Source organism: Macrobrachium rosenbergii, chromosome 4 (genome assembly GCF_040412425.1).
Source record: "Macrobrachium rosenbergii isolate ZJJX-2024 chromosome 4, ASM4041242v1, whole genome shotgun sequence".
Lineage (NCBI taxonomy): Eukaryota > Metazoa > Arthropoda > Malacostraca > Decapoda > Palaemonidae > Macrobrachium > Macrobrachium rosenbergii.
Window position 1 is genome coordinate 33,238,954 of NC_089744.1, and position 23,325 is coordinate 33,262,278.

General features: G+C 36.6%; 2 protein-coding genes across 2 annotated transcripts in view; one reads left to right on the forward strand and one right to left on the reverse strand.

The window, feature by feature from the left end:
- Positions 1–1,149: 1,149 nt before the first annotated feature.
- The window catches only part of LOC136832467 (uncharacterized), a 38,988-nt gene continuing 16,812 nt past the window's right edge, over positions 1,150–23,325 (reverse strand). Inside the window, exons 3-7 of the mRNA XM_067093329.1 lie at positions 7,491–7,623; positions 6,387–6,532; positions 4,482–4,605; positions 4,063–4,221; positions 1,150–3,683 (exon numbers count right to left, since the gene is read on the reverse strand). Of these exons, the coding sequence (XP_066949430.1) occupies positions 3,296–3,683; positions 4,063–4,221; positions 4,482–4,605; positions 6,387–6,532; positions 7,491–7,623 (950 nt within the window). The 3' untranslated portion in view covers positions 1,150–3,295. The remainder of the gene's footprint in view (positions 3,684–4,062; positions 4,222–4,481; positions 4,606–6,386; positions 6,533–7,490; positions 7,624–23,325) is intronic.
- Positions 13,038–23,325, forward strand: part of LOC136832440 (ATP-dependent RNA helicase glh-2-like) — an 87,700-nt gene continuing 77,412 nt past the window's right edge. Inside the window, exon 1 of the mRNA XM_067093321.1 lies at positions 13,038–13,187. The gene's annotated coding sequence lies outside the window, so the exon portion shown is untranslated. The remainder of the gene's footprint in view (positions 13,188–23,325) is intronic.

The window sequence follows — 23,325 nt, forward strand, 5'->3', positions numbered from 1 at the left end:
TGCTACTACTGAGGCAAAACTTAGACCAGGTCTTACAATCTTAGCTTTTGCTCTCTCTCTCTTGCTTCCTTAAACGTTATCCTTTCCATCACTCTTAACGTCTGAGTTTCTTTTTTAAATAAATATATATCATACTGTTGAGATGATGATGCATGTCCCTCACCACAGTGAACACATTTAGGTTCCCTTGTACACATACCATTCTCATCATCTCCACAGTTGACACAAACCGCAGGATGTAATGTAAAACCAGTTCTGTACGGAAGTTAAGTGTGTATGTGGAATGCGAACGAAGAAAGTTTAGGGGACAAGATGCTGGAAAACGCTTTCGTCTGTGACATCACCTTGATTAATTCAATCAATGTAAATGAAACGTGAAGAACAAGCACCATAGAGTTTAGGAATGCTGCCATTGTACTTATAGTAAGTTTCACACTCACGCGTTTACGATTCGCATCCATGTTATTTCAACATTCACTTTTTTTTATTCACCGAAATGAAAATATGAATGACTCTTTCAAGAAAGCACACGCAGTAGATAATGCCTGGTGTAAATATGAAAATAATATTTATGGAAGATATTTCAATCTTATCAATGAAAGAGAATTTTCCCACTAATCACAAAAAAAGATACAGGATAAGTAAGCCCAGGGCCAACGGCAACTTCAGCCACACGTAGTATCATTATGAAGTGTCAGAAAGCAGGCCTTATATGAAACAGATTATGGTAAAGGAGACAAATACATAAAAAATATTAGATCAAATACTAAATCTCGATGAAATAATTAGTAAACAAGGCAAAGAACAGTTTCAACGCGGCTGCTAAATCGTGGTTGCATTCGGATTTATATGTGATTAATAAAGGTATTGCATGCCCTTAATATGCACACGCTGCAAGCACAGATCACAGTACAGTAAGTTCCTTCATGTGTTCTGGAGAAGTTTTGCATGTTGGACATTTTTCAATATGTATATATTTATATATATGTATATATATATACATACACATACACACACACACATATATATATATATATATATACACATATATACACACATATATATATATATATATATATATATATGTATAAAGACATCACCGTATGTGTGTCTGTAGTCCAAAATATAACAGGTGAAAAACAGGTCAAATAACAGGCACATTTTATTCAGAAGATACACGGAGTGCTTGTTATATTACGAACCAACCCAGCCATGTACAAAAATGTTTAGCCCACAGATTGCCAAAGGATTTCCGTCTTGACTAGAATGTTTATACTATTAATTCCGATAATGCTGAGCCCTTTCAAAGAATTTTGCTACAAGGGTCTTCTTACACAAGGAAAGAACAAGGCTTACGCACTAATAGTGAACTGCGCTTCATCTAAAAAGCGTTATCTAAAACTACATCATTGTAAACCTGATTAAAAATCTTGCACAAATTCTTAGGCTTTTAATATTTCGCATTCTGGTAGCATCTTTTAATCCTCTTGTGTTTCATAATGAAAACTTATCTTGTTACTTAAAATTTAAAGACAAAATTACAGTATACTGTACGATTTGGAAATGTCCAAAATACAGAGCTACCAGAATGCAATATAAAAGCTGCAATTACAAGTTAATTTTGCGTGGTAAAAAATGGGTAACAGACGTTCGACACACTAGTTTCTGAACACACAGACAAAACCATCTCCACGGCAATCTGGCAAAAGGGAAGGTAAACTTCCAATGCTTTTGCCCGGCTGTCATCTTTGGAAGAAGAATGTGTCGTTTTCTGTTCACAGAAACAGGATGTTTTCCATTCAGGGATTCTTCAGTGTTACAACTGATAAGTAAACTTCATTTAGAATATTTCTATTTAGAGTCTACACGAATGCATGCTGTTGATATAAGCCCACTTGTGGAACTCCACAAAGGAAATAAAATTCCGTCAGACAGGCATTGCATTCGATAACCACTTGTTAGCATTAATTGACTGGCAATGTAAAAATCACTGTACTACCACAATATAAAAACACAGAACTGGGAAATCCTGTGGATGCAGAAACTATCTACTGTAGATGTGGGATTGCAAATCGGTAATCCTCCTTATGGTTGCATGGTACAGCCATTTACTCTGAAGCAACGCAACTACTTCCATCATTGCTTGGATGACATTTAAAAATTTATTTGAGAAAAAAAAAAAAATCAGCCAAGCGCCCACATGCAACCTTGTTAAATTACAAACAAATTCCTCTTTTCGCTTTTACAGTAGCTACAGCCATGAATAATTAGTGGACGAAATTTGACCTCTTGAAATAAACTTTCAAATCAATAGCAGTGCGAACACTATAAAATTAAGGAGATTTTGAACCCCATCATGAAAAATAGTGGTCTCGTCTAAATGAATGAATGTATCCAAAAGAGAGAACAGGAACAGATATTTCAGTGTTCTCTCAAGGACAAAAGAAATCTAAGCCCTCCACCTGTTCCCCTAAAAGACGCTACGTCTTAGGAAGCTATACAAAAAGGAAGCAATGCAGTCCATAAACTACTCTTATATACAGGAATATTTAAAGTAGGCTTGAACTTGGGTGCTCAGCGTTCTAAGATAAAATGAGAGAGAGACAGACAGATAGATAAACAAACAAAGAAAGAATAAGTAAGGAGCGATAAAACTCAGCGTTACTATATCAACTTTGAAGGGAGAGAGTCATACGTAACACGATCATATTTAAGTTCCTAATATCTCTGTATTTTTTTTTTACCTCTCTCTCTCTCTCTCTCAACTTCTTTCTTTTTCAAAGTTCATAGCTACTGTCCAAAGTTTAAGTCTACCGTTTAGATGAACACTAAGGCAATTATTTCGACTAAGAAAACGATCTTTATCCTTTTTGATATTTGCCGAGAAACAAAACCAAAACTACGTCATGTCCTTTGTAATGGTTCTAAGTGAGAAAGCAAGAGAATTACTAACCTGGACATGATTTATTATCATTCAAAATCTGTACGAACTGTGCACTTCATCGTTGCAGATGCATTTGCTATGTATGATAATAAATGACAAAAACAATAACAGTCATTAGGCTACTGTCCTAATTCCACCTATTAATTTTTGTTGTTTTTAAGATTTCAGGATAATTCGCGACATATAACGATGTTTGTTTATGTTAGCTGGCAAATTGCATTTTCATAATCTTGAGCACCTTTGAAACGAAAAGATAAAAAAGACCCAAAAGTACGAAAGGTAAACAAGACATGAGAACGAAAACAGAGCAAGAACCTCCTCCAATTTTGTTCAGCTTTTCACAGTCCGCCATCATTGGAACCTCAACACGGTTGTCAAACCGGCCAAGAGCACAATCGAAATGATGTTCCCAAAGTTTCCAGAAGCCCCTCCACGATATTGCTGGCTCTCCGGTTCCAGGTTATTTCCGGAGAGATGGTCGGTCGGGTCGGGAGTTGCCAGGCCGGAGCCCTTGGTCGTCCAGGTAAAGCGGGTTGTCGAATCCGGCGGTGTTGTTGAGGACTGGCGGGACGTTGTCGAATCGGGACGGAGGTAGATGTTGTTGCCCAGGTTGTCTTCGTTGTTCTTCTCCCCGTCGTTGGTGTTACTGAAGAAGTCATCACCACCGTTGTTGTCGCTCGTGTCAGCGGTTGTGACGGATGGACGGATGTTTGTTCGAGGGCAGTCGTGAGAGTTGGGCCTGAGGGAGGATAAAGGGTCAGATACTCAACCTTGTCTAACGAATTTAATGCAACAGTAGGTTTGGAGAGCTATCTTCATTCTCTTCACATACAGAAAGGCGTTTGAGAATTAATTTGGGTTGCATTACCATGCAACAATTCGGGATTTACTAATAGCTGCATCGACCACGAGCATTTGAAGTATGACATAAAGTACGCTATCCTGGTAAGCTTTAAAATCTAACAGCCTACAATAATTACATAAACTGAGACCAGATTTAATATTACATTTCACCAACATACTGTCCCCACTGCCTGTATACTAGCATTCTCAAGTGGCAGCTCTTCAAAGAAAAAATGAACTTGTAAGGTTTTAAGACAAAGAAGGCACAAACTTACACGAAATCGCGGCATTTCTGGAGGAGAAAACCAAGAGCCCGGTCCAACATGTCTCTCATGAATCTGGACGCTGGCATGTTGGACCCAGCGGCTACACCTTCTTTATCGCATTCCATCGGTGTCTTTTCGAGCACGCAGTCTCGAAATTTATGATGGGCACTGTTAAATAAAGATGGTTATTAGACACTCCATAATTACGAGCTGTTAACAGTTCTTGGATATATATTAAGATTGGTTCAAGAGGGCAATCCCTGAAAACTGGAAATATAGGAGAAAGCGGTCCGTTATTTTATAATTCAATTTTGCCAAAAGTGACTTCCTTGTGGTTTTGTAGACTATTAACTGTTTCTTTTATGACGAAATATTAGTAATGCCAACAGAAAACCAAAGCAACAGTTTGACTAAATAGTGAATCTCACCAACAAAGCTGGGCATCTGTGGCTGTACTTCCTTGGACGAGGTCAGCCAGGTACTGGTACTGGTCGTTGCAGAAAGCCGAATCGGTAGATACACGTTTCAGACACGGGGCATAAGCAAGGTAGGCTGCGGAGAAACAGTCCAAAGGATGCATCAGAATTCAAAAGAAACACCGTGGAAAAAACCTGTCAAAACTGATAGACGTCCCATACAAAACGGGTCATATTTAAAAGTCGAACTGAGGCTGATATCAGACACATTTGCTCTCTCTTCCTACTTGGCCACAATGAAAGATGACACAAGAAACCCCGTAGAAGGGTGGTGCCGTCAGTGCACTTCACGTGGTGCATTGTAGCTATTCCTTAAGCTTATATGCAGCGTCCTTTCGGTCCCTAACTACAACCCCTTTCATTCATTTTACTGTACCTCCGTTCGTGTCTATTTATTCCATCTTACTTTCCAACCTCTCCTAACAATTCTTTCGTTAAGTAACTGCGAGGTCTTCCACCTTTTACACCTTTCAAGCCTTTCTACTCTCAATGCATCCCTTTCAGGCTGAATAATGTCACAGGTCCCAGTGCTTGGCCTTTGGGTTAAAATTTATATTCCATTCCATTCCTACTCAAGGACGAATAGTCAAGTCGACTGTCACCCACACCATTTCGAATAGGCAGGTTCGAATCTTAGTTAGAGTAACTTACTTTTGTCGGATGCAAATGCCTTTATGTATAAGTTATTCTCAAATTTAAGTGAATTCAACACTAATGGGTTATTTTGGCTTGTATATATATTGTATATATATATATATATATATATATATATATATATATATATATATATATATATATATATATATATATATATATGTGTGTGTGTGTGTGTGTGTGTGTATATTGTGTGTATATATGTATGCATGTATGTATATATATATATATATATAAATATATATATATATATATATATAATATATATATATATATATATATATATATATATATATATATATACATTCATTTAGTTAAAGCCACAGGAAAAATAAAAGAAAGAGGTATTAAGCGTTTTCGTGTTATTTACCAACACAGTTTGGAGGTACAATTGTATCTCGATAATGTGTTGGAAATAAGAAGAAAGCGCTTGGTACTCCTTTTTTTATTTCTCCTGTGGCCTTATGTAAAGTCACAAGCTATTAAGGGTATATGCATATATATATATATATATATATATATATATATATATATATATATATATATATATATATATATATATATATATATAATCGTTTAGTCAGAGTATTTTTATTGTGATCTGTTTATAGTTGTGCCTTCTAACTGCCGGTGTCATTTTCAAAACAATTGCGCATTCCAGTGTGTTGATGTTTTCATTTTTATGCCACCAGAAATTACCTCCACACCTCATAGCGATCTGTTTTAGTTTAAAAAAGGTAGCAATAGCTAGCGAAAGTTGATTTTTTAATGCCTATTTTTTTTTCTAGACAATGTCATTGTGGAAGTTTCCTTTATATGTATGCATTATGAGTGCGCGCGCACAGACACACACACACACACACACACATATATATATATATATATATATATATATATATATATATATATATATATATATATGTTTTTTGTGTATATAATATATATATATATATATATATATATATATATATATATATATATATATATATATATATATATATATATATATATATATATATATATATATATATATATATATGTGTGTGTGTGTGTGTGTGTGTGTGTGTTCGTGTGTGTATATGTGAAGGGAGAGAAACTGGATTCTTATATAGTATGAAGGTAATATGATCTCTCTCTCTCTCTCTCCCCTCCCTCTTCAGATAAGGAAGGAAGGCGTCAGCAGAAAGCTGACCTATCACTCACATCTCTGGTAGTCATACTCCCCAGCGCACAGCTGTTGGATGGATTCGATGGAGCTGCGTATGGCCTGGTTAAATTCATGCTTCTGCGTAGGTGACAGGTAAGTCGCCGTGTACTCGTTCACACAGTCGACGAATCCGTCCCACATCCTAAAAGGGGGGGAAAAAAAATCTGAGGTAGGTCTAAATTTTGAGAAATGTTGATAAAATAAACAGATGAAGATAAAAGGAAACATTGTTTTTGGCTGGTTTGATACCTCAAAGATTTAAAAATGCTGATGTGTACACAAAATTGTTAGTCTGTCTATTGCGTACTAAAAAAAAATTCTTCAAACATTTCAATCGCTTGTATCGAGAAAGTGATTATTCGAAGAACTGAACTGAGCAGGAAATTCTTCCAGGGAACATCGGTGATTTTGAAGTTTACTTTGTTTCTGTCATCCATCTGAGAGTTTCTGAAAAGTTTTTGTTGGTAAACTAATCCTGTTGATTCGAAAATCATTTGAACTGTATCAGATATCCCTGCAACACTGTTTTCATATAAAACACCTAAGACGTTGTAATAGAAATGTGCACTTTTATTTTTAATTAGACAAAATACAATACAATACAATACAATATGCAATACACTATCAGATGAGCTGAGAATGTTCTTTTCCCTCCTCGCGTGTGTCACTATCATATTTTGTGAAACTTACCGTGCTCATTCTTTCAAGAGCGTTTATTTACTATAATGGTTCTCTGACTCTTTAAGTATCATAAATGAACTCTCCGTCAGCGCTTTGAACGTACTTGATGCATATAAATGCCCTACTGCCGATCGCTCTTATTGTCATCTGAATTGGCTCTCTCAAGATGTTTTCTGCTTCATTTAATTTTTTTTCCTTACAGTTGTTTCTTGAGCCATTTATGATAACTATAGGCTTCAGTCGCATACAAGAAAAAAAAAGAAAAAGAAAATTGTGCCTTAAAGCCTCAGAACTCTCAGCTTGCTTTTGACCTATAATGCTGATTTTATATGTAATGTTTATCTGTTTGTTAACTGTCAGTTATCTATCTTGTTCCATTGCGGCCCCCTGCCCCCCCTCTCTATTCCCTTCCTTCATACCTGCAAACGCTTCTGATCTCTGCAACTGTAAGAGGAAAAATGTACTCCGGAGTCTGGACGAGGGGTTCTGCCATCTTGATGCACCTCGCCAAGTGCTCGATGCCTCGTTCATCCCTGGCTTCGTTCCGCCTGACTGAAAAAAAGGAGAAGAATGAATAAATAAATAGGTAAACTTTTAAATTACAGAAGAATGGTTATTACCAGGACTGTTATCGTTCAAGAAAGGAGATAATTTCCCAGTGTTTTAAGATGCTCCGACGTATAAGCCACTAGAGTTTTTGATGCAATCAACAACAGCATTGTAAGTGGAGGCCTGCTCCCAAGTTGGTCCTCATCTTTCAACGTCAAAACTTCCCGCCAGTTTGCCTCGGTATATTTTTCCCCAAATTCATGGAACTTCAAAATGTTTGATCTTCCTTTGTTCTCTTTTAATAACCCTTTTCTTCAAACAACACATTTAACCGGAGTTCTGTAACTCTAAATCAATATATAGAGTCCAGAAGAGATTCAAATCAAAGCCATTTGGACATAGTGTTTCTGTTCCGCTGAACGGGGAAAATGTCATTTTGTTGCTTGAAGCTATTTGTGATAAATTTCCCGAATTCTTTTTTATACCAAGAAAAAGTTTGGTTTGAATAGGCTTTGTAAGGTCGGTGCATGGCATTAATTCTCTTTGGGCATCATCAACTTCAACTTTGGGCATTTAAAAGCACTTTTTATGTGATAAACCACACTCAAGTCTCGTGCGGATATGTTTAGCTTCTCGGAAACAAACCCAAAAGCAATCGTTATGAAATAAAAGGACCTGTTTTTAATAATGCTTAATAGATTGATGAAAGTTATTTATATATATATATGTATATATACATATATATATATATATATATATATATATATATATATATATATATATATATATATATATATATATATATATACACAGGCGTAGGAGGCGGGGGCAGGGGTTTGGGAACTGCCTCCCCTGGATTCAGGAATCTGCTAAAATTCGGGCAAATGGGTTGGGATATTCGGGCATTCGTAGTAAGGAAAATAATTCTATAATTTAAAAAATAACAAGAATAAGAATAAAAATGATGATAAACTTGTGTTTGTAAGTTAACCAGGTAATAAATAACTGCACATGAATTATGATTATCAATTTATCATTTACTTTAGAATATCCCCATTTGATTACAAAAACAGACAGGATGTATGCATGGACACTGAATGAAAAAAGAATAGTAGCTACATGGTTTTGCTAAACTTCTTTAAATTCGTACCTACTGCACATAATTTAACAGCTGTTTGGTGTCTATTACACAGATATATGGCAACTTGAAAAAACTCAGGGGTTTCTGAAATTCGGGCAAATTTGGTGTTACCCTCCAAATAAATCACCCTCCTACGTCTATATATATATATATATATATATATATATATATATATATATATATATATATATATGTATGTGTGTGTGTGTGTGTGTGTGTGTGTGTGTGTGTGTGTGTGTGTGTGTGTGTGTGTGTGTGTATAAATCAGGTTAGTCAATTAAAATGGTATGGGATTCTCAGTTCACTGTATCCCATAACAGAGAAGCACTTAGTGAGGAGTTGTGAACACTTTGTGGATGGAAATGTTCCCTATATGGTGGATGAGTCTCTCTCCCTCTTATGCCCCTTAGAGGGGTGTTACTTTCAGCAGGTATTACATACGGTTTTTTGCAGCGTCCCTTCGTCCCCTAGCTGCAACCCATTTCATTCTTTTACTGTGCCTCTATTCACATTCTCTTTCTTCCACCTCACTTTCCATCCTCTTCTAACAATTGTTCCATAGTGCAACTGTGAGGTTTTCCTCCTGTTACACATTTTAATCTCTCTCAATTTTCCTTTCAGCGCTGAATGACCTCATAAGTGCCAGAGCTTGGCCTTTGGCCTAAATTGTATATTCTATACATCTCTCTTCTATCTCTCTTATGGCTAATGACCGCCACATGAGTCAGGTCAGGCTACTGCTGTCCTAAGAAATGCCAGATGAGCATTTTCTGCCGATGCCAAAGGCAATCACGCTTTTCACGTCACTACAAGAGTATAATAGCACGGTTTGCCCTAACTGCTACTGAAAGCGCCAAAATCCAAAGGTATGGTGATTTGCGGGTCCATACTCATACCCTGCGCTCATATAGCAAGAACTCAGAAAAGTATTCTGTATACACACATTTACGAGTATATATATAAATTTTATATATATATATATATATATATATATATATATATATATATATATATATATATATATATATATATATATATATATATATATATATATATATATATGTGTGTGTGTGTGTGTGTGTGTGTGTATAAAATTTATATATATACTCGTAAATGTGTGTATACAGAATACTTTTCTGAGTTCTTGCTATATGAGCGCAGGGTATGAGTATGGACCGCAAATCACCATATATATATATATATATATATATATATATATATATATATATATATATATATATATATATATATATATATATATATGACTATGTGTGCATGCACATGAAACACAGGCCTTTATGTATGTATACAATAAGGCATAATTTTTTTTCTTAAATTCCTTTTGAGGTTGTTATATCGGTTGGTCTCTTAGGCCAGACTAGATGTATCGGAATGCACTTTCTGCAAACAGACACCCTTCGAAACGTTGTTCTTGAGAAACGTCTATTGAATCCGTACTAGATATATTAAAATAAAAAAGAACAACATGAAGAAAACTTTGCTCTCATAATGTAAACAAGGCTGTTTTTAAACATTTTACCAGCTGTTGAATCTGATCACAAAACCAGAAGATATGAAACACATCCTCTCTACAACCACAATGTGGGCATGGATCTTTGCGGTTGTAGACAGGATGTGTTCCATACCTTCTGGTTTTGTGATCAGATTCAACAGCTGGTAAAATGTTTAAAAATAGCCTTGAAAACATTATGTAACTTAAGAAATCAAAGTTTTCTTCATGTTGTTCTTTTTTATTTTAATTGTAATACTAATAAAGTTCATAATTGTGCTGTAGTTCTTATTACTGATTTTCTATTAACAGTATGGAATGGGAAAAGACAGAATATAAGTAGTAACGTTTTATTTAGCATTCTAAAACATAAGAGGAATCTTCAGAAAAAGCTGTTGATGGAGAGTTGTAAGTTGAAAATTAAAAACTTATTTCCTAAGGTGTATGTTACCAAAACATTTTGAATGTTAATGACTAAGTGTTGTGTATGGTAACAGATGAAAGAAAATTGTTATTAAATATAAGGTAAATGTTGTATGATGAACATTTTTGTAAAATAAAAATAGTAAAGAAAAAAAAAATAAGATAGGTTTAAAGAGAGGTACTGAGGAACATTGGTACGGGAGATTTCATGTAATATTGCAATTCGAGACTATGTATATTGTGCATTGAACATTTTAAAATAAAAGATGAAAAAAAAGATATAGTATAATTCGCCGTGAACGGCGCATTTTTCCCCGAGCAACCAAATGGAAGCCATTTGTACCATGGCGTTCAGACTACGATAAATGTGGATGTGTTTAATGCGAGAAGGTTTGAGTAACATCGCACTACAGAGTTAGGATGGCGAATTTCCCAGGCCTCAATGAAGAAATAGGGAGAACGCGCTCTACTGAGCTCGGCCATTCAATTCTCAATTCTGAACTTATATGGGAAGTCAGCGATCAACATGATACTAGGAAACGGTTAAAATTGTAAGTACAGGTTTACTCCACGGACATAATAGAAGAGGGGTAAGTGGGTTACACTTATACATGTAGTTTACCCGTTGCTAATAACCAATGAAGCATCAGATCAAGGTTTTCCAAGTTATTTCAGGTGGTGACTCAATTTCCCGAATCATTGGCGCGTTGCAGGAAACTGATGACGTGTTCATAAAGACAACGGAAGTAAAATGCAGGCTATTTCAAAGCGACTTGCATTTTTTTTCGTCGTGGATATCACCATTCCATTCTCCTTCCATAAAAAGACGAGTAGCTCCCCTGATATTCCCGCAACACTTTCGTAGACTTAAAAAAATCATACCAGAGAGGAAACAGGCTTGGAGACGAATCAAGTTACTTGAAGGACAATTTATTTCATCAGTATTTAACAAAGCGTAAACTATATCTCCAGTTTCTCATTTCTCATGTTAGGGTGCATTGTTTTTCATTTAACGGTATAGCTTATATGTTCTCAAGGTCTCACGTATCATAAATTTGTATTAAAAATGTTTTTGAACTAACTAACTGTAAAGCAGAAGATTTGTTAATGACTCAGATTTTGTTTTTCCTGTGGAGTTCGGTTATCAACCAGGACTGGATTATTGCGCGACTGAAGATTAAATTCAAAAGCTCATGCGTTAAGAATGAATCAGTGGTTATTCCTCTTTACCTATCCTTTGGTGATAAAAAAATAAGTTCTTGGTATCTGGATTTTTTGGTTACAAGAACCTGAGCCTATTAGAGACCTCAGCAGTGAAGTTTCTAACTACAGAAGAAAAACTTTGGCACGTATTTGAGTGGAATAGATGTAACAGGGGCGTCATTTAGGGGGGCTGGGGGGGGGCAACTGCCTCCCCAGACTCAAGTTGCCCCCATCACACCCCCAACTCCCAAGAAGTAACAGCAGCGGGTTTTCCATTATCCCTACCGAAATTCAAATGTGTCACCACATTAAGTTATATCTATCTATCTATCTATCTATCCGTCTATCTATCTACCTATCTATCTATCTATCTAGCAATCTGTCTGTCTATCTATTTATCTATCTATCTATCTATCTATCTATCTATCTATCTATCTATATTTCTCTATCACACACAATGTTTGTTTGTCTGCCTATTTTGCTGAAATACCTTGCTCATGTGGCTTCAAAAAGCACATAAAATAGCTCAAAATAAAAAAAACCCAGCTGGTTAGGCTCGCTTCGCTCGCCAAACCATCTTTGACCCCCCCCCCAAACAAAAATCTGAAATGACGCCCCTGAGATGTAAACATTCCAAATTAGAGAATTACTAGTGATGAAGTAGCATATAAAGGTGATATTAAAATCAAAATCTAATAAGTGAAAAGAAACAGTATTTACCAAAATGAAATTACTGGCAGCTCAAAGAAGAGATAGTTAAGGAATGTAAAGAAAAAAAAAAAAAAATTAGCGTGGACACTAGCAGTCATATTTGTGCTCACTTTATGAGTTATAAACATAAAAGGACAAGAATTGGAGATATTAAAATCAAAATCTAATAAGAACTGGAGATATTAAAATCAAAATCTAAGTGAAAAGAAACAGTATTTAACAAAATGAAATTACCGTCAGCTCAAAGAAAAGATAGTTAAGGAATGTAAAAAAAAAAAAAAAATTAGCGTGGTCACGAGCAGTCATATTAAATTTTCTGCTCACTTTATGAGTTATAAACATAAAAGGACAAGAATTGGAGATATCTGTACAGTAGTACTACATAGTTTGGTGTTCCGCCACCAGACTCTTGAACGGCGCTGCTTGCGGTCGCAGCCCGAACAACCTTACGGGTATCATCACGAAAATTATCTTGCGATTTGTTTCGTTCATTATTTCAATAGTGGTACGTTGTGCAGCTTATAATCGCAGAAATGGACACAGGAATTCTTCAGGAGAAAATGGAGTAACATTAGACAGGTTAGCGAAGCTTACTGAATTTTATCTACCCATAATTTTATGCTAGGCTAGTTAGTTAATGTCTTATTATTTGAAGATATACTTCAGTTTACGTCTTAAGTTTTCAGCGCCTTATTTTAGCAAACCCGTGCAGTGACGATTTCAGTTTTGAAATCAGATCTTGGGACATCTTATATATGTTACATTATATTAAGTAAAAGTTTCGCTCGTTATTGAAGATGCCTAGTAGTAAGTAGGCCTAGTAGTAAGTCAACAAGACTCGTCGTTTAAACACGTTACTGTGATGCATAAGAAGACCTGCTGTATATTGTCAGTCATTAAGAATTATTCTCAGTAATTAGGCCTGTAGGATATTGTCTAGATCGGCGTTAGGATTGTTTAAAAAAATGAATTTTATCAATCGATGTTTCTAAACAAAATTCCGAAACATCACACTACGAGAGAGTATTTCAGGGCGATGTAACCAAACCGTTAAAAACAATTTCCAGTATTCGAAGTAAAGTAAAAAATAGCTACATTTTTTATGTGTAACAAATCTTTGCGTAATTTACGTTTTCATCACTCGATATGTCGCGTAGGTTGGTGATTGCAAGAAAGGAAGTTCGGTAGCCTAGGCTATACTCATGCCCTCAAACTACTTATTCTAAGCACAACTGCTCAATTTCTAGTATAAATAGTAATAATTTCCCTTTGGTAAAAGAAATCGACACACCATACTAATTAAAAAAAACAGGTATTATTTTACTTTAACCCTTTATTGCATTTTGGACTTGAAAATACCATTTTTCCTATTTCCTAATGTGCTCTGACATTTTTTCATTAGCAAATGAGTACTTTTAGAGAAAGTGAGCCCCCTTATATTCTATAATTTCAGGGACCACAGTGGGGTTTTTATGTGGGGGGAAAACAAAAAGAGAGTAAAATACAAGAACGTTAATCTCATTGATACCTCTCATTCAGATTAAAGTAAGTTTAAGGAAAGTTTGTAAACTAATATCATTCACTAGGGGAGGGACCAGGTACCCTTGGTTGTTAGGTTAGGTGTGGTTAGGTAGGCCCCCACCTAACAATACGAATGTCAGAAACGTTCAAAGAGCACATTAAAACATTGGAAAATTATATTTTCAAGTACAAAATGTATTAATGGTTTAACGCAAACTTTTTACCAGAAATGGTCATTAAGGTGGTAATTTGGGAAAACAAGTAAAAATTGCGCTGAAGTTTCTTCGGCGTAATCAAGTTTTCTGTACGGCCGCAACAGCATATAATCAAGGCCACCGAAAAGAGATCTATTTTCGGTGGTCTCGTAATGCTGTATGAGCCGCGGCCCATGAAACTTAAACCACGGCCCGGTGGTGGCCTATCTTATATCGTTGCCAGAAGCACGATTATGGCTAACTTTATAACCTTAAATAAATTAAAACTACTGAGGCTAGAAGCTGCAATTTGTTATGTCTGATGATTGGAGGGTGGATGATCAACGTACCAATTGGCAGCCCTCTAGCCTCAGTAGTTTTTAGGAAATAAGGGAGAACAGAAAAAGTGTGAACAGAATAAAGTGCAGACGGACAGACAAAGTCGGCACAATAGTTTTCTTTTACAGGAAACTTTATTAAAGGGGGTTGACTATGCAAAGGCTACACCATATGCCTGTTGATTCGGCAAGTTTTTTCACTGTTCCGCCCATCCCTTAGGAACAGTTTTATTTCAAGTCAGAATTACTTTCATATGGTAGTTCTCATTTATAAATTCTCTCCAGGTATATATCGTTCCAAAGTATTAGAACCGAAAGAAATGGTTGCTTGTGCTAGTTTTTTTTTTTTTTTTTTTTTTTGTTGTCGTCGGTTTGTTTACCTTAGTCGGTTTCAGTTTCAACTTTCATTTCATCTGTCCACTTCTGGATGAAGAGGTGGCACCTGCGCATGAGTAGTACGTGATTAGCTGACAATCAACGTTTCCGATATCGTTGGTTTATTGTGATAAATATTAAGCTATTTCTCTAATAATGTATTTGAGAATGTTTATATAGACAGAGAAACCTGGCCCCTTTCTGATGTAAATTACGAACACGAAAGACGATATTATATCAAACACTTTACTTATATCAAACACAAAAACGATGAGCTTTCAGTAATTATGATTCATCTCATTAGTATTGCCCAGATCACACAGACCCATGCTCAAAAACTGTTCGAATCACAAGATTTTCTTATTAAAAATTTATTTTATGCACAGTTTCATTGCGTGTATATGAAAACACTTTATTATGACACCAAAGTAATATCTACGTCCGTAAACTGCAAAAATAACCTTTAATATTGTTTGCCGCTAAAACATGAATCAGCACCAGTGAAGCTAGGCCCATGCTACTGATTCGCCAGGTATTTTATTTTACTGGCCTTTCAAGCACACATTCATTCTATTTCATGCAAAATTAGTTTTCATTGTAACCTTTATTTTTCATTCTATCTGATTATCGTTCCGATGCCCAACGTTAAGTAAAATTGTATGCCTAGGCTAGCCTTTTATGCCTTACGTAAGTCATCAACACTAAGGGTGACGGGAACTGAATGGGATTTTAAATTTTGCTTGATAGGTTATTTAGCTAAATAGTCCCAAAGTACCAAAGCACTGGGCTATGATAATTATTTGTTTGCTTCAGAAAAAACTGTATAAGTATGCAGAGTAGTGTAGAAAGAAACCACAATTTCATTGCTGTCATGCCATGTTATAAATAAAACAGTGGTTCTTCCATTCACCGCCTCCAGCCCCTAGACAGTCTCACAGGCAACAAGATTTCTTGCGTATTTCGAATATTAACCTACACATGTAATTTACATGCAAGAAATTGTTAAAATAACTTATTCGCACTCGCATAGCCAGATGTCTTTATGTACCTACATTGAGATATAAAAAAGAAAAAGTCCATCGTTCGTTTGCGTTTGACCGTAGTAGACTGTTTTGTTACAAGCTCGTCATTCTTGTGCTTGTATTGTTATATTATCGATAGAAATCGGCATGTTTATAATCCAAAAAATAAGGCGTTAGGGTTGTTTGCATATATAAGCATTGGGATGTATTACTGAAGAAACATCATGCATCTTTATTACAGTAAGCCTGCGGTGTCGGACACATTGATTTCAGCCTTTTGAAAGCTATGCATATGACACATCTACCTAAAACCTGCGTTGGTGAGTGGACAGATGAAACGAAACCGACTTTTTATTTTAATAGAAGCTGCATTGTGGGAAAAAATATCATATTTGCTAAACGTGATTTCAAGACTTTCGCAAATATATGGTACGATAATGATTAATTCATCGGTATTAAAATAACATATTCTTGTAATAATTAAACAAGAGGAAAATAGCATTGGCTGCCTTGAGGTTTCGTCATTACACTATATAGTACGGTGGGCTGGACCAGGTGTTTCAATAAAGGCGCCCGAGATCACACGCTCTTGAGGGAGAATGCCGTTCCATGTGATTGACTTCAATTTTTTAAAGCTCTGTATTAGGTCTAGTAGTGTATGCAGTGAGTGTGGCCGCAACTTTGTGGGGTGAGCGTTGAGGAACCAGGCACACCCCAGTAACGTTAGTTTTTCGTAAATATTTGTTTTACCTTGCTCAAATAATGGTTGGAATAAACAATTTTTTTCTCAATAATTAGCTGATTCCTTTCGTTAGCCATGTAGACGAGATCACTGTATACATCTTGAAAAGTTACTTGCGTTTTACTTTGTTCTTTCCAAATTGAACGTAATTTTATATATGCAAATATTTGCTAGCGTCATTTACTTTTCGTCACATAATTATTGAGGAAAATAAAAACACTTAGCTATCAAACAAGCAGCTAGATATGGAAAAGTTATTAAGCGTGACACTTAATTTTCGTTTCAATTTAGTTTTCCCCTGTTTCTTCGAACGAAAACTTGGGAGCGTGGGAAATGCACGGCATGAGACTAGGTTTCTAAGTCTAATTATCGTATCCATCAATTGCGTTACACGGAATATGGGAAAGCTGCTTTTGAAAGCTTACTCGTAATGCTCTTTCTCTCTCTCTCTCTCTCTCTCTCTCTCTCTCTCTCTCTCTCTCTCTCTCTTTTGTTTAGCTCCTCTGCATTTCATAGAATCCTTCTCCCCTCCCTCACCCAAGTCTCTCTTGACTATTTCCGCACGCATTTTGTCCAGCCAACCCCACCCCCCTCTATCTCTCTCTCTCTAGCACTTCCTTCAACATTGAATATCTCCCTCTATTGCTCTCGAACATTTCCTCCACTGTTGTATCTCTCTCTCTCTCTCTCTCTCTCTCTCTCTGTAACACTTCCTTCTACACTTTATTCTCTCCATTTTTTCTCCTCCTTATCATTCGATCCCTCCTCTCCACTTCTGCCACTTCAGATGGATCTCGAGACCAGATTAGTGGAGATATTCAATAGCATCTGAAAGAATCGGAAAAGAGAATGAAACCGCGAGTGAAGGGGGAAGGATTACTCGAGTAGCCAAGAACAAAGTCGATATGCAAAGCCTTGTAAAAAATATGCTCATGAAAAAGCGTTCCTAAAAGACTTATAGGGCGGTGTTATAGGGCGTTGTGAAGGGGAAGTTAATAATTTTTTTAGTGCTGTTAAAATATACAGTTATAATATTTTAAAACCATAGATGGCCTCAACTGTGAAGATTGTAATTTCATAAATGCTAAATGATCAAGCTCCTAATGCTTTCTGGGATTATAAATTATGAATACCTTATTCTCTTGTTCAGGAGATAATCTTTTCATAGTCGCAGGTTATGAAAAGCTGCTTCTTTTTTCTTTTAATTCTTCTCCTTAAACTTATTATTATTACTAGCCAAGCTGCACCCTTAGTTAGATAGAAGTAGTGTTAATAGTAATAATAGCAATAGTAGCAGTAACATTTCCTAAAAGGAAGTAGTCTCCTTCAGTACCAAGTAGCGTTAAATCAGATAAGGCAGCTTATGTTCCTTTGTCAACAGCCCGGAAGGATGGGTGGAGACACCTAAGGTGCACATCGTCATACTTTTTAATTATTGCCGTAGATTAAAACCTTGCAATGTCAAGGTCATACCTGCGGGAATCCTTGATGGAAACATACGTCATATGATCTCTCTCTCTCTCTCTCTCTCTCTCTCTCTCTCTCTCTCTCTCCCATTGCTACGGCATGTAAGTCATTTAAATGGCATTAACAGCGGTTTTGATGTTTACATTTACTGGGTGGTACAATATCTACTTCCCAAGTTCACGAGTGCATATATAAATGTATGTTTTTGCTTCCACCTAGTGATAAAGGGATAATTAAGCATAAAAAAAGCATTCGCCCAAGGTCAGGTTGTTACTCATTGGTGTTTAATAACTTGGGTTGTTTATCACACCATGAGGTCTTACAAAGCTGAAACTCAAAGGTGTATTTGTTGTTATTGAATATAATTCTGTAAAAAAAAGAATGCATTTTTTAGCATTGGTTCGTCATCGTTTTCTGCAGTATTGTCATTTTCATTCCTGAACTAGATTGCTCTCTCTACTGGGCTTGCAACGTTCTGCCTTTCTAGAAATAATAATAATAATAATAATAATAATAATAATAATAATAATAATAATAATAATATAGTCATCATAAGCAGCATTTGTGGTGGTAGCAGTAGCTACAACAGTCTGCGTTACGAAATTTTAGAAAGCAGGATTAGTAATGCATCTGTTGCATTTGTCGTATCAGAAGCAGTGATAATAAAAAAGAAGTGAGTTTTATTACGGATGTTATTAAGTGTTTTGAAAAGCACATGCTGAAATGCAGTGGGTGCCACAGCAGTTACTCCCTGTAGGGGGGTAGTGCCATCAGTGCGCCTTACGCAGTCTTCTGGAGGCATTACTTTGATTCCCTGCAGCGTCCCTTCGGCCCCTAGCTGCAACCCCTTTCATTCCTTCTACTGTACCTTCGTTCATATTCACTTTCTTCCATCTTACTTTCCCCCCTTTCCTTACAATTGTTTCAGAGTGCAACTGGTCGTTTTCCTCTTGTTGCACCTTTAAAACCTTTTTACTCTTAATTTCCCTTACAGCGCTGAATGGCTTCATTCAGCTTGGCCTTTGCCCTAAATTTCATATTCCAGTTCTAGTACAAAACAGTTACTGAGCCACATATTAAAATGTTCACCGGGCAGAGTATTCAGCAGCTGCAGAGTAGAATGATAAAAGCGAGAAGCCAACAAACCATCTCGCTCAACACTGGCAAGTGCGGCCTTTGGCAGCTCATGCGACGGGTCCGCCTCATTGCCACTTCCCTTCCTGTCTCATATGCCCGCTTCCGTCAAGGAAACGATCCAGAACGCAGCCGAGATGGGTAATGTCTTGCGGCATAAGATCACTTCGTAACCTTCAAGCCTAACACTTGAGTTGGCAACCATCGTCGGAAGCCTATGTTAGCTCCTTGTGTTTCGTCTTGCATGGAGCGACCTTGAAATGTTGATATTGCGTAACATTAGCAAAAGTTGCTGAAAAAATCGGAGGGTGAAGAGAAAATGCAGCTTGCAACTGAAAATTAGGATGATGCTTAGATCTGAATAACACGCATAAGACTTCCACTTACAGACTTGAACTCGGACCGTTTTTATTCGGGGTCTCTAAAACGGACATTTATATTCCGAAGATTTCGAGATAGGAGAAGAGAGAAAATTCAGATTAAGAAATAATGAATCCTCTTATTCTTACGTATCTGGGAAAAAAGGATGATCTCATTCTTGATGACTGATAACGGCAGGAATTCTGCTCATATTTTCCCAAATATTTTACCTTATATTTACCCTGTTATTTTACCCCATACTGATATTTTCCTTATTTTCTGACTTAGTTTAACTGGCTCCATCGGACGTACGGAGCTGCCATATAGTTAACCTCGCAAAAGTTTTCATTTCGTTTTGTACATTTTCTTCACATTTTCTCTTTTATTTTCCGACAGAGTTTCATCGAACCCATTTTAGATCAGATCACACTGCACAGATCTTGTTAATATTTGCTCTGATATTTTTCATTGGGGTTAAACCCACTCCATCTCCGATAAATTCAGCTAAACTTGTTATTGTTTTTCTTAATATTTCCCCCACTATTTTCCCGACTGAATTCAAGTGACTTCAATAAACAAAAAATATAATGTACATTAGCTTCCCCGATATCTTCCGACGACGTTTAGCTGATTCCAGTTTAGATACAACTTAGCGGAGTCAGCTGATTTTTTTTCCCCAAATACCCTCTTAATATTTTCCTGGCGGACTTCAGGTGACCTCAGGTAAACTTATGTATACAGTACATTCCCTTGAACCCTTCCTGATATTTTCACAACAGAACTGGAATGACTCTAGTAGATATAGATCAGCTAAGACTGCCAATATCTTTCTTAATAGTCTTCCATAATGTTTTCTCTGCGGAGTTTAACTGACTCCAATTCGGACACATTTCAGCTAAACCTTTTAATATTTTCCGTAATATTTTCCCAATGAAAATTACGTGACTTCAGATGAAATGTAGCTACGACTGTCGAAATTTTCCATGTATTCTTCCCTAATATTTTACCTGATACTCTACTTGCATACGAGAGTGCGTCAAATAAACGCCCTGTAATTGCAACCTTGGCTCACACCCGTCATTATAAGTGAGAACGTATCGTGTTGTTAATCGTATGCGCCGAGTAAAAGCCATGAACGCCTATGTGGTGAGTGCTTGCTTGCAGGGTCGGTAATTATGGCTGGGATTTGGGGTTGCTCTTAATTTGACAGGTATGCCCTCGCGATGACAGTGGGTGAAATGATGTGATTTAGCCTGCTTTGTCTGCCTACCTTGGTATTAATCTGTCTACTATCTCTCTTGTTTTATCTTTCTGTCTGTCTGTATAGCTATTTAGCTATCTATCTAATTATCTCTCTCTCTCTCTCTCTCTCTCTCTCTCTCTCTCTCTCTCTCTCTCTCTCTCTCTCTATCTTTCAACCAAACACTCTTCAACACATACACAAAAAATTATAAAGCTGAAGAGGCAGAACATCCTAACGTAATTTGCGTGCGCATCACCCGCATAAAAACCGAATAAAAACGCAAATATCAGTTACAGTAATGACACATCCTCACACCCAGACAAAAAAAAGAAGAAGAGGGAACTGAAGATATTTTTCGGTGGTTTTATTCACGGGGAAGTTACAGAGAGCACAAGGGAGTTTCCTGTAATCGGGAGGTGGGTTCTGCCTGTAATTTAGACGGTGAAGAGCAGCCTTGCGTACAGCGATTGCAGTACAGTATACAGGGAGGTAGAGAGGGGGGGAGGGAGGAACCTTTCAACACAAGAAATAAGTCTTCAGGAGCACCTGTCTGGTACGGCAACCCAGGTGCTCTTCACAGGTGGATTGTCGATGGGTGGTAATTGTGACGGTGAGCAAGATTCTTTATGGAGAAATTTTAGTTATTGGTTTCTGAAGCGGATGTAGATTTTTTTTTCATTAAATTGGTCTAGATAAGAAGGTAGATTCTTTATATGGCATATCATCATTATTATTTCCAAAGTTTCCCAGAGTCTGTGACCTCACCTTCATCTCAAGGTAAATCACATAGCAGCTGCTTTGAATAATAACTGCTATGTGCTTTATATCCCACACTCAGCCGTGATTCTATTTTGATATTAGAAAAATGACCCTAAGCGTGACGACGGCACCACTACATTGACGACTTCTTGCTTGAGGTACGTGACAGAGTCCTTCCTTCGTTTCGGGCAGGGGAGATGAGTTTATATCACCTGGATTCGTGGAGATGAGTTCACGTCCGTATATCCGGTACCAAGCAGTTCTCTCTGTGCTTTGTCTCTTGGAAGTATATCAGCTCTGTTACGCTTTGCTTCTGGCTTTCTGATTTCCTGTATTTCACTATCAAACGTTTAAAACTTGATCTTTACCTAGAACGTTTTCTGGGTTAATTTATCAAAATTGAGGAAGAGACTAGTTCTCCGTGGGCATTTTTTTTAAGATCGATATATCACATCGAGCGAATTACTGAACACTGGCTGAGTTATCTGTTGTCTTATCTTTGTTAGGCAAAACATGAAAGTTGTGCCGGAGGTCTTTCAAAGCTCAAGGGAGGTGAAAAACAGCAAAATAGAAAAATAAACACTGCAAAATACTAATGCAGTAGCCTTACAGAAAGGCATCTGAGATGCACAGGAAAATGCAGTGAATAATAACAACAATAATAAAAATTGTATAATAATAATGTTCATAATACTAATAACAATAATGCTGAGGAGGAAAAATTAAAACTTTTCACAAACTCTAAGAATTACATACAGTAATGTACTTAGTAAAGAGATCTGAAGCGAGGGATTTTTAGAACACGATACGAAAACCCCCTTAAAAGTATGTTAAATTTGATGCGAAATCAAAGTATCACCAAGCCGTGAATAATTAAACAAGCAAGGTTATTTCCAAATTTTCACCTTTTCCTTCCGGAAAGTAGATGCCTAGATAACCTGGTCGGAAAAACTTGGTAAATCCGACGATAGCGTTGCTCTGTTTCACGAGAGGCACAAACCCTCTTGAGCAGCGAGCTGCGGACGCTTTCTGTAAGACAGTGGGTCAGAACGACTATGATTTTTATCGTTGGGATTCTCTTTCTTCTGTTTCCTGGCATCCTTATCCGTCTCAAGGTCATTAAATATAATGCCAAAACTGCATTATATTTAATGCTGCAGATAATAAAGACATCCTTTCAAATCTAAATACTACAGAAAGTTGATGATTTGCTCCTAGTCCTCTAATGATTATGTCTGCCAAATCTCATGAAAATTTATTCATGTAAACTATTGGAGTGCTTTAAATGAATAGGGTCAGTATGAAAAATCACAGGAAATCCAAGGTACTTTTTGAAAATATAGTTTAAAACACTTCTAAGATTAACAAATTCCATGCCTTTAGCTAAGAGAATGCATCAGTATCACTGTTTATTGTAAGATATAAAGCATTTACTAAGCGTAAATTTTTCCTGAATATATGATTTGATTATGGTTATTTAAAAAAATGCAGTAGCGGGGTGAGTGACACCCGCCAAAGATATGCCATTACGAAATCACATCTGTGCGACCGTACTTTCCTGT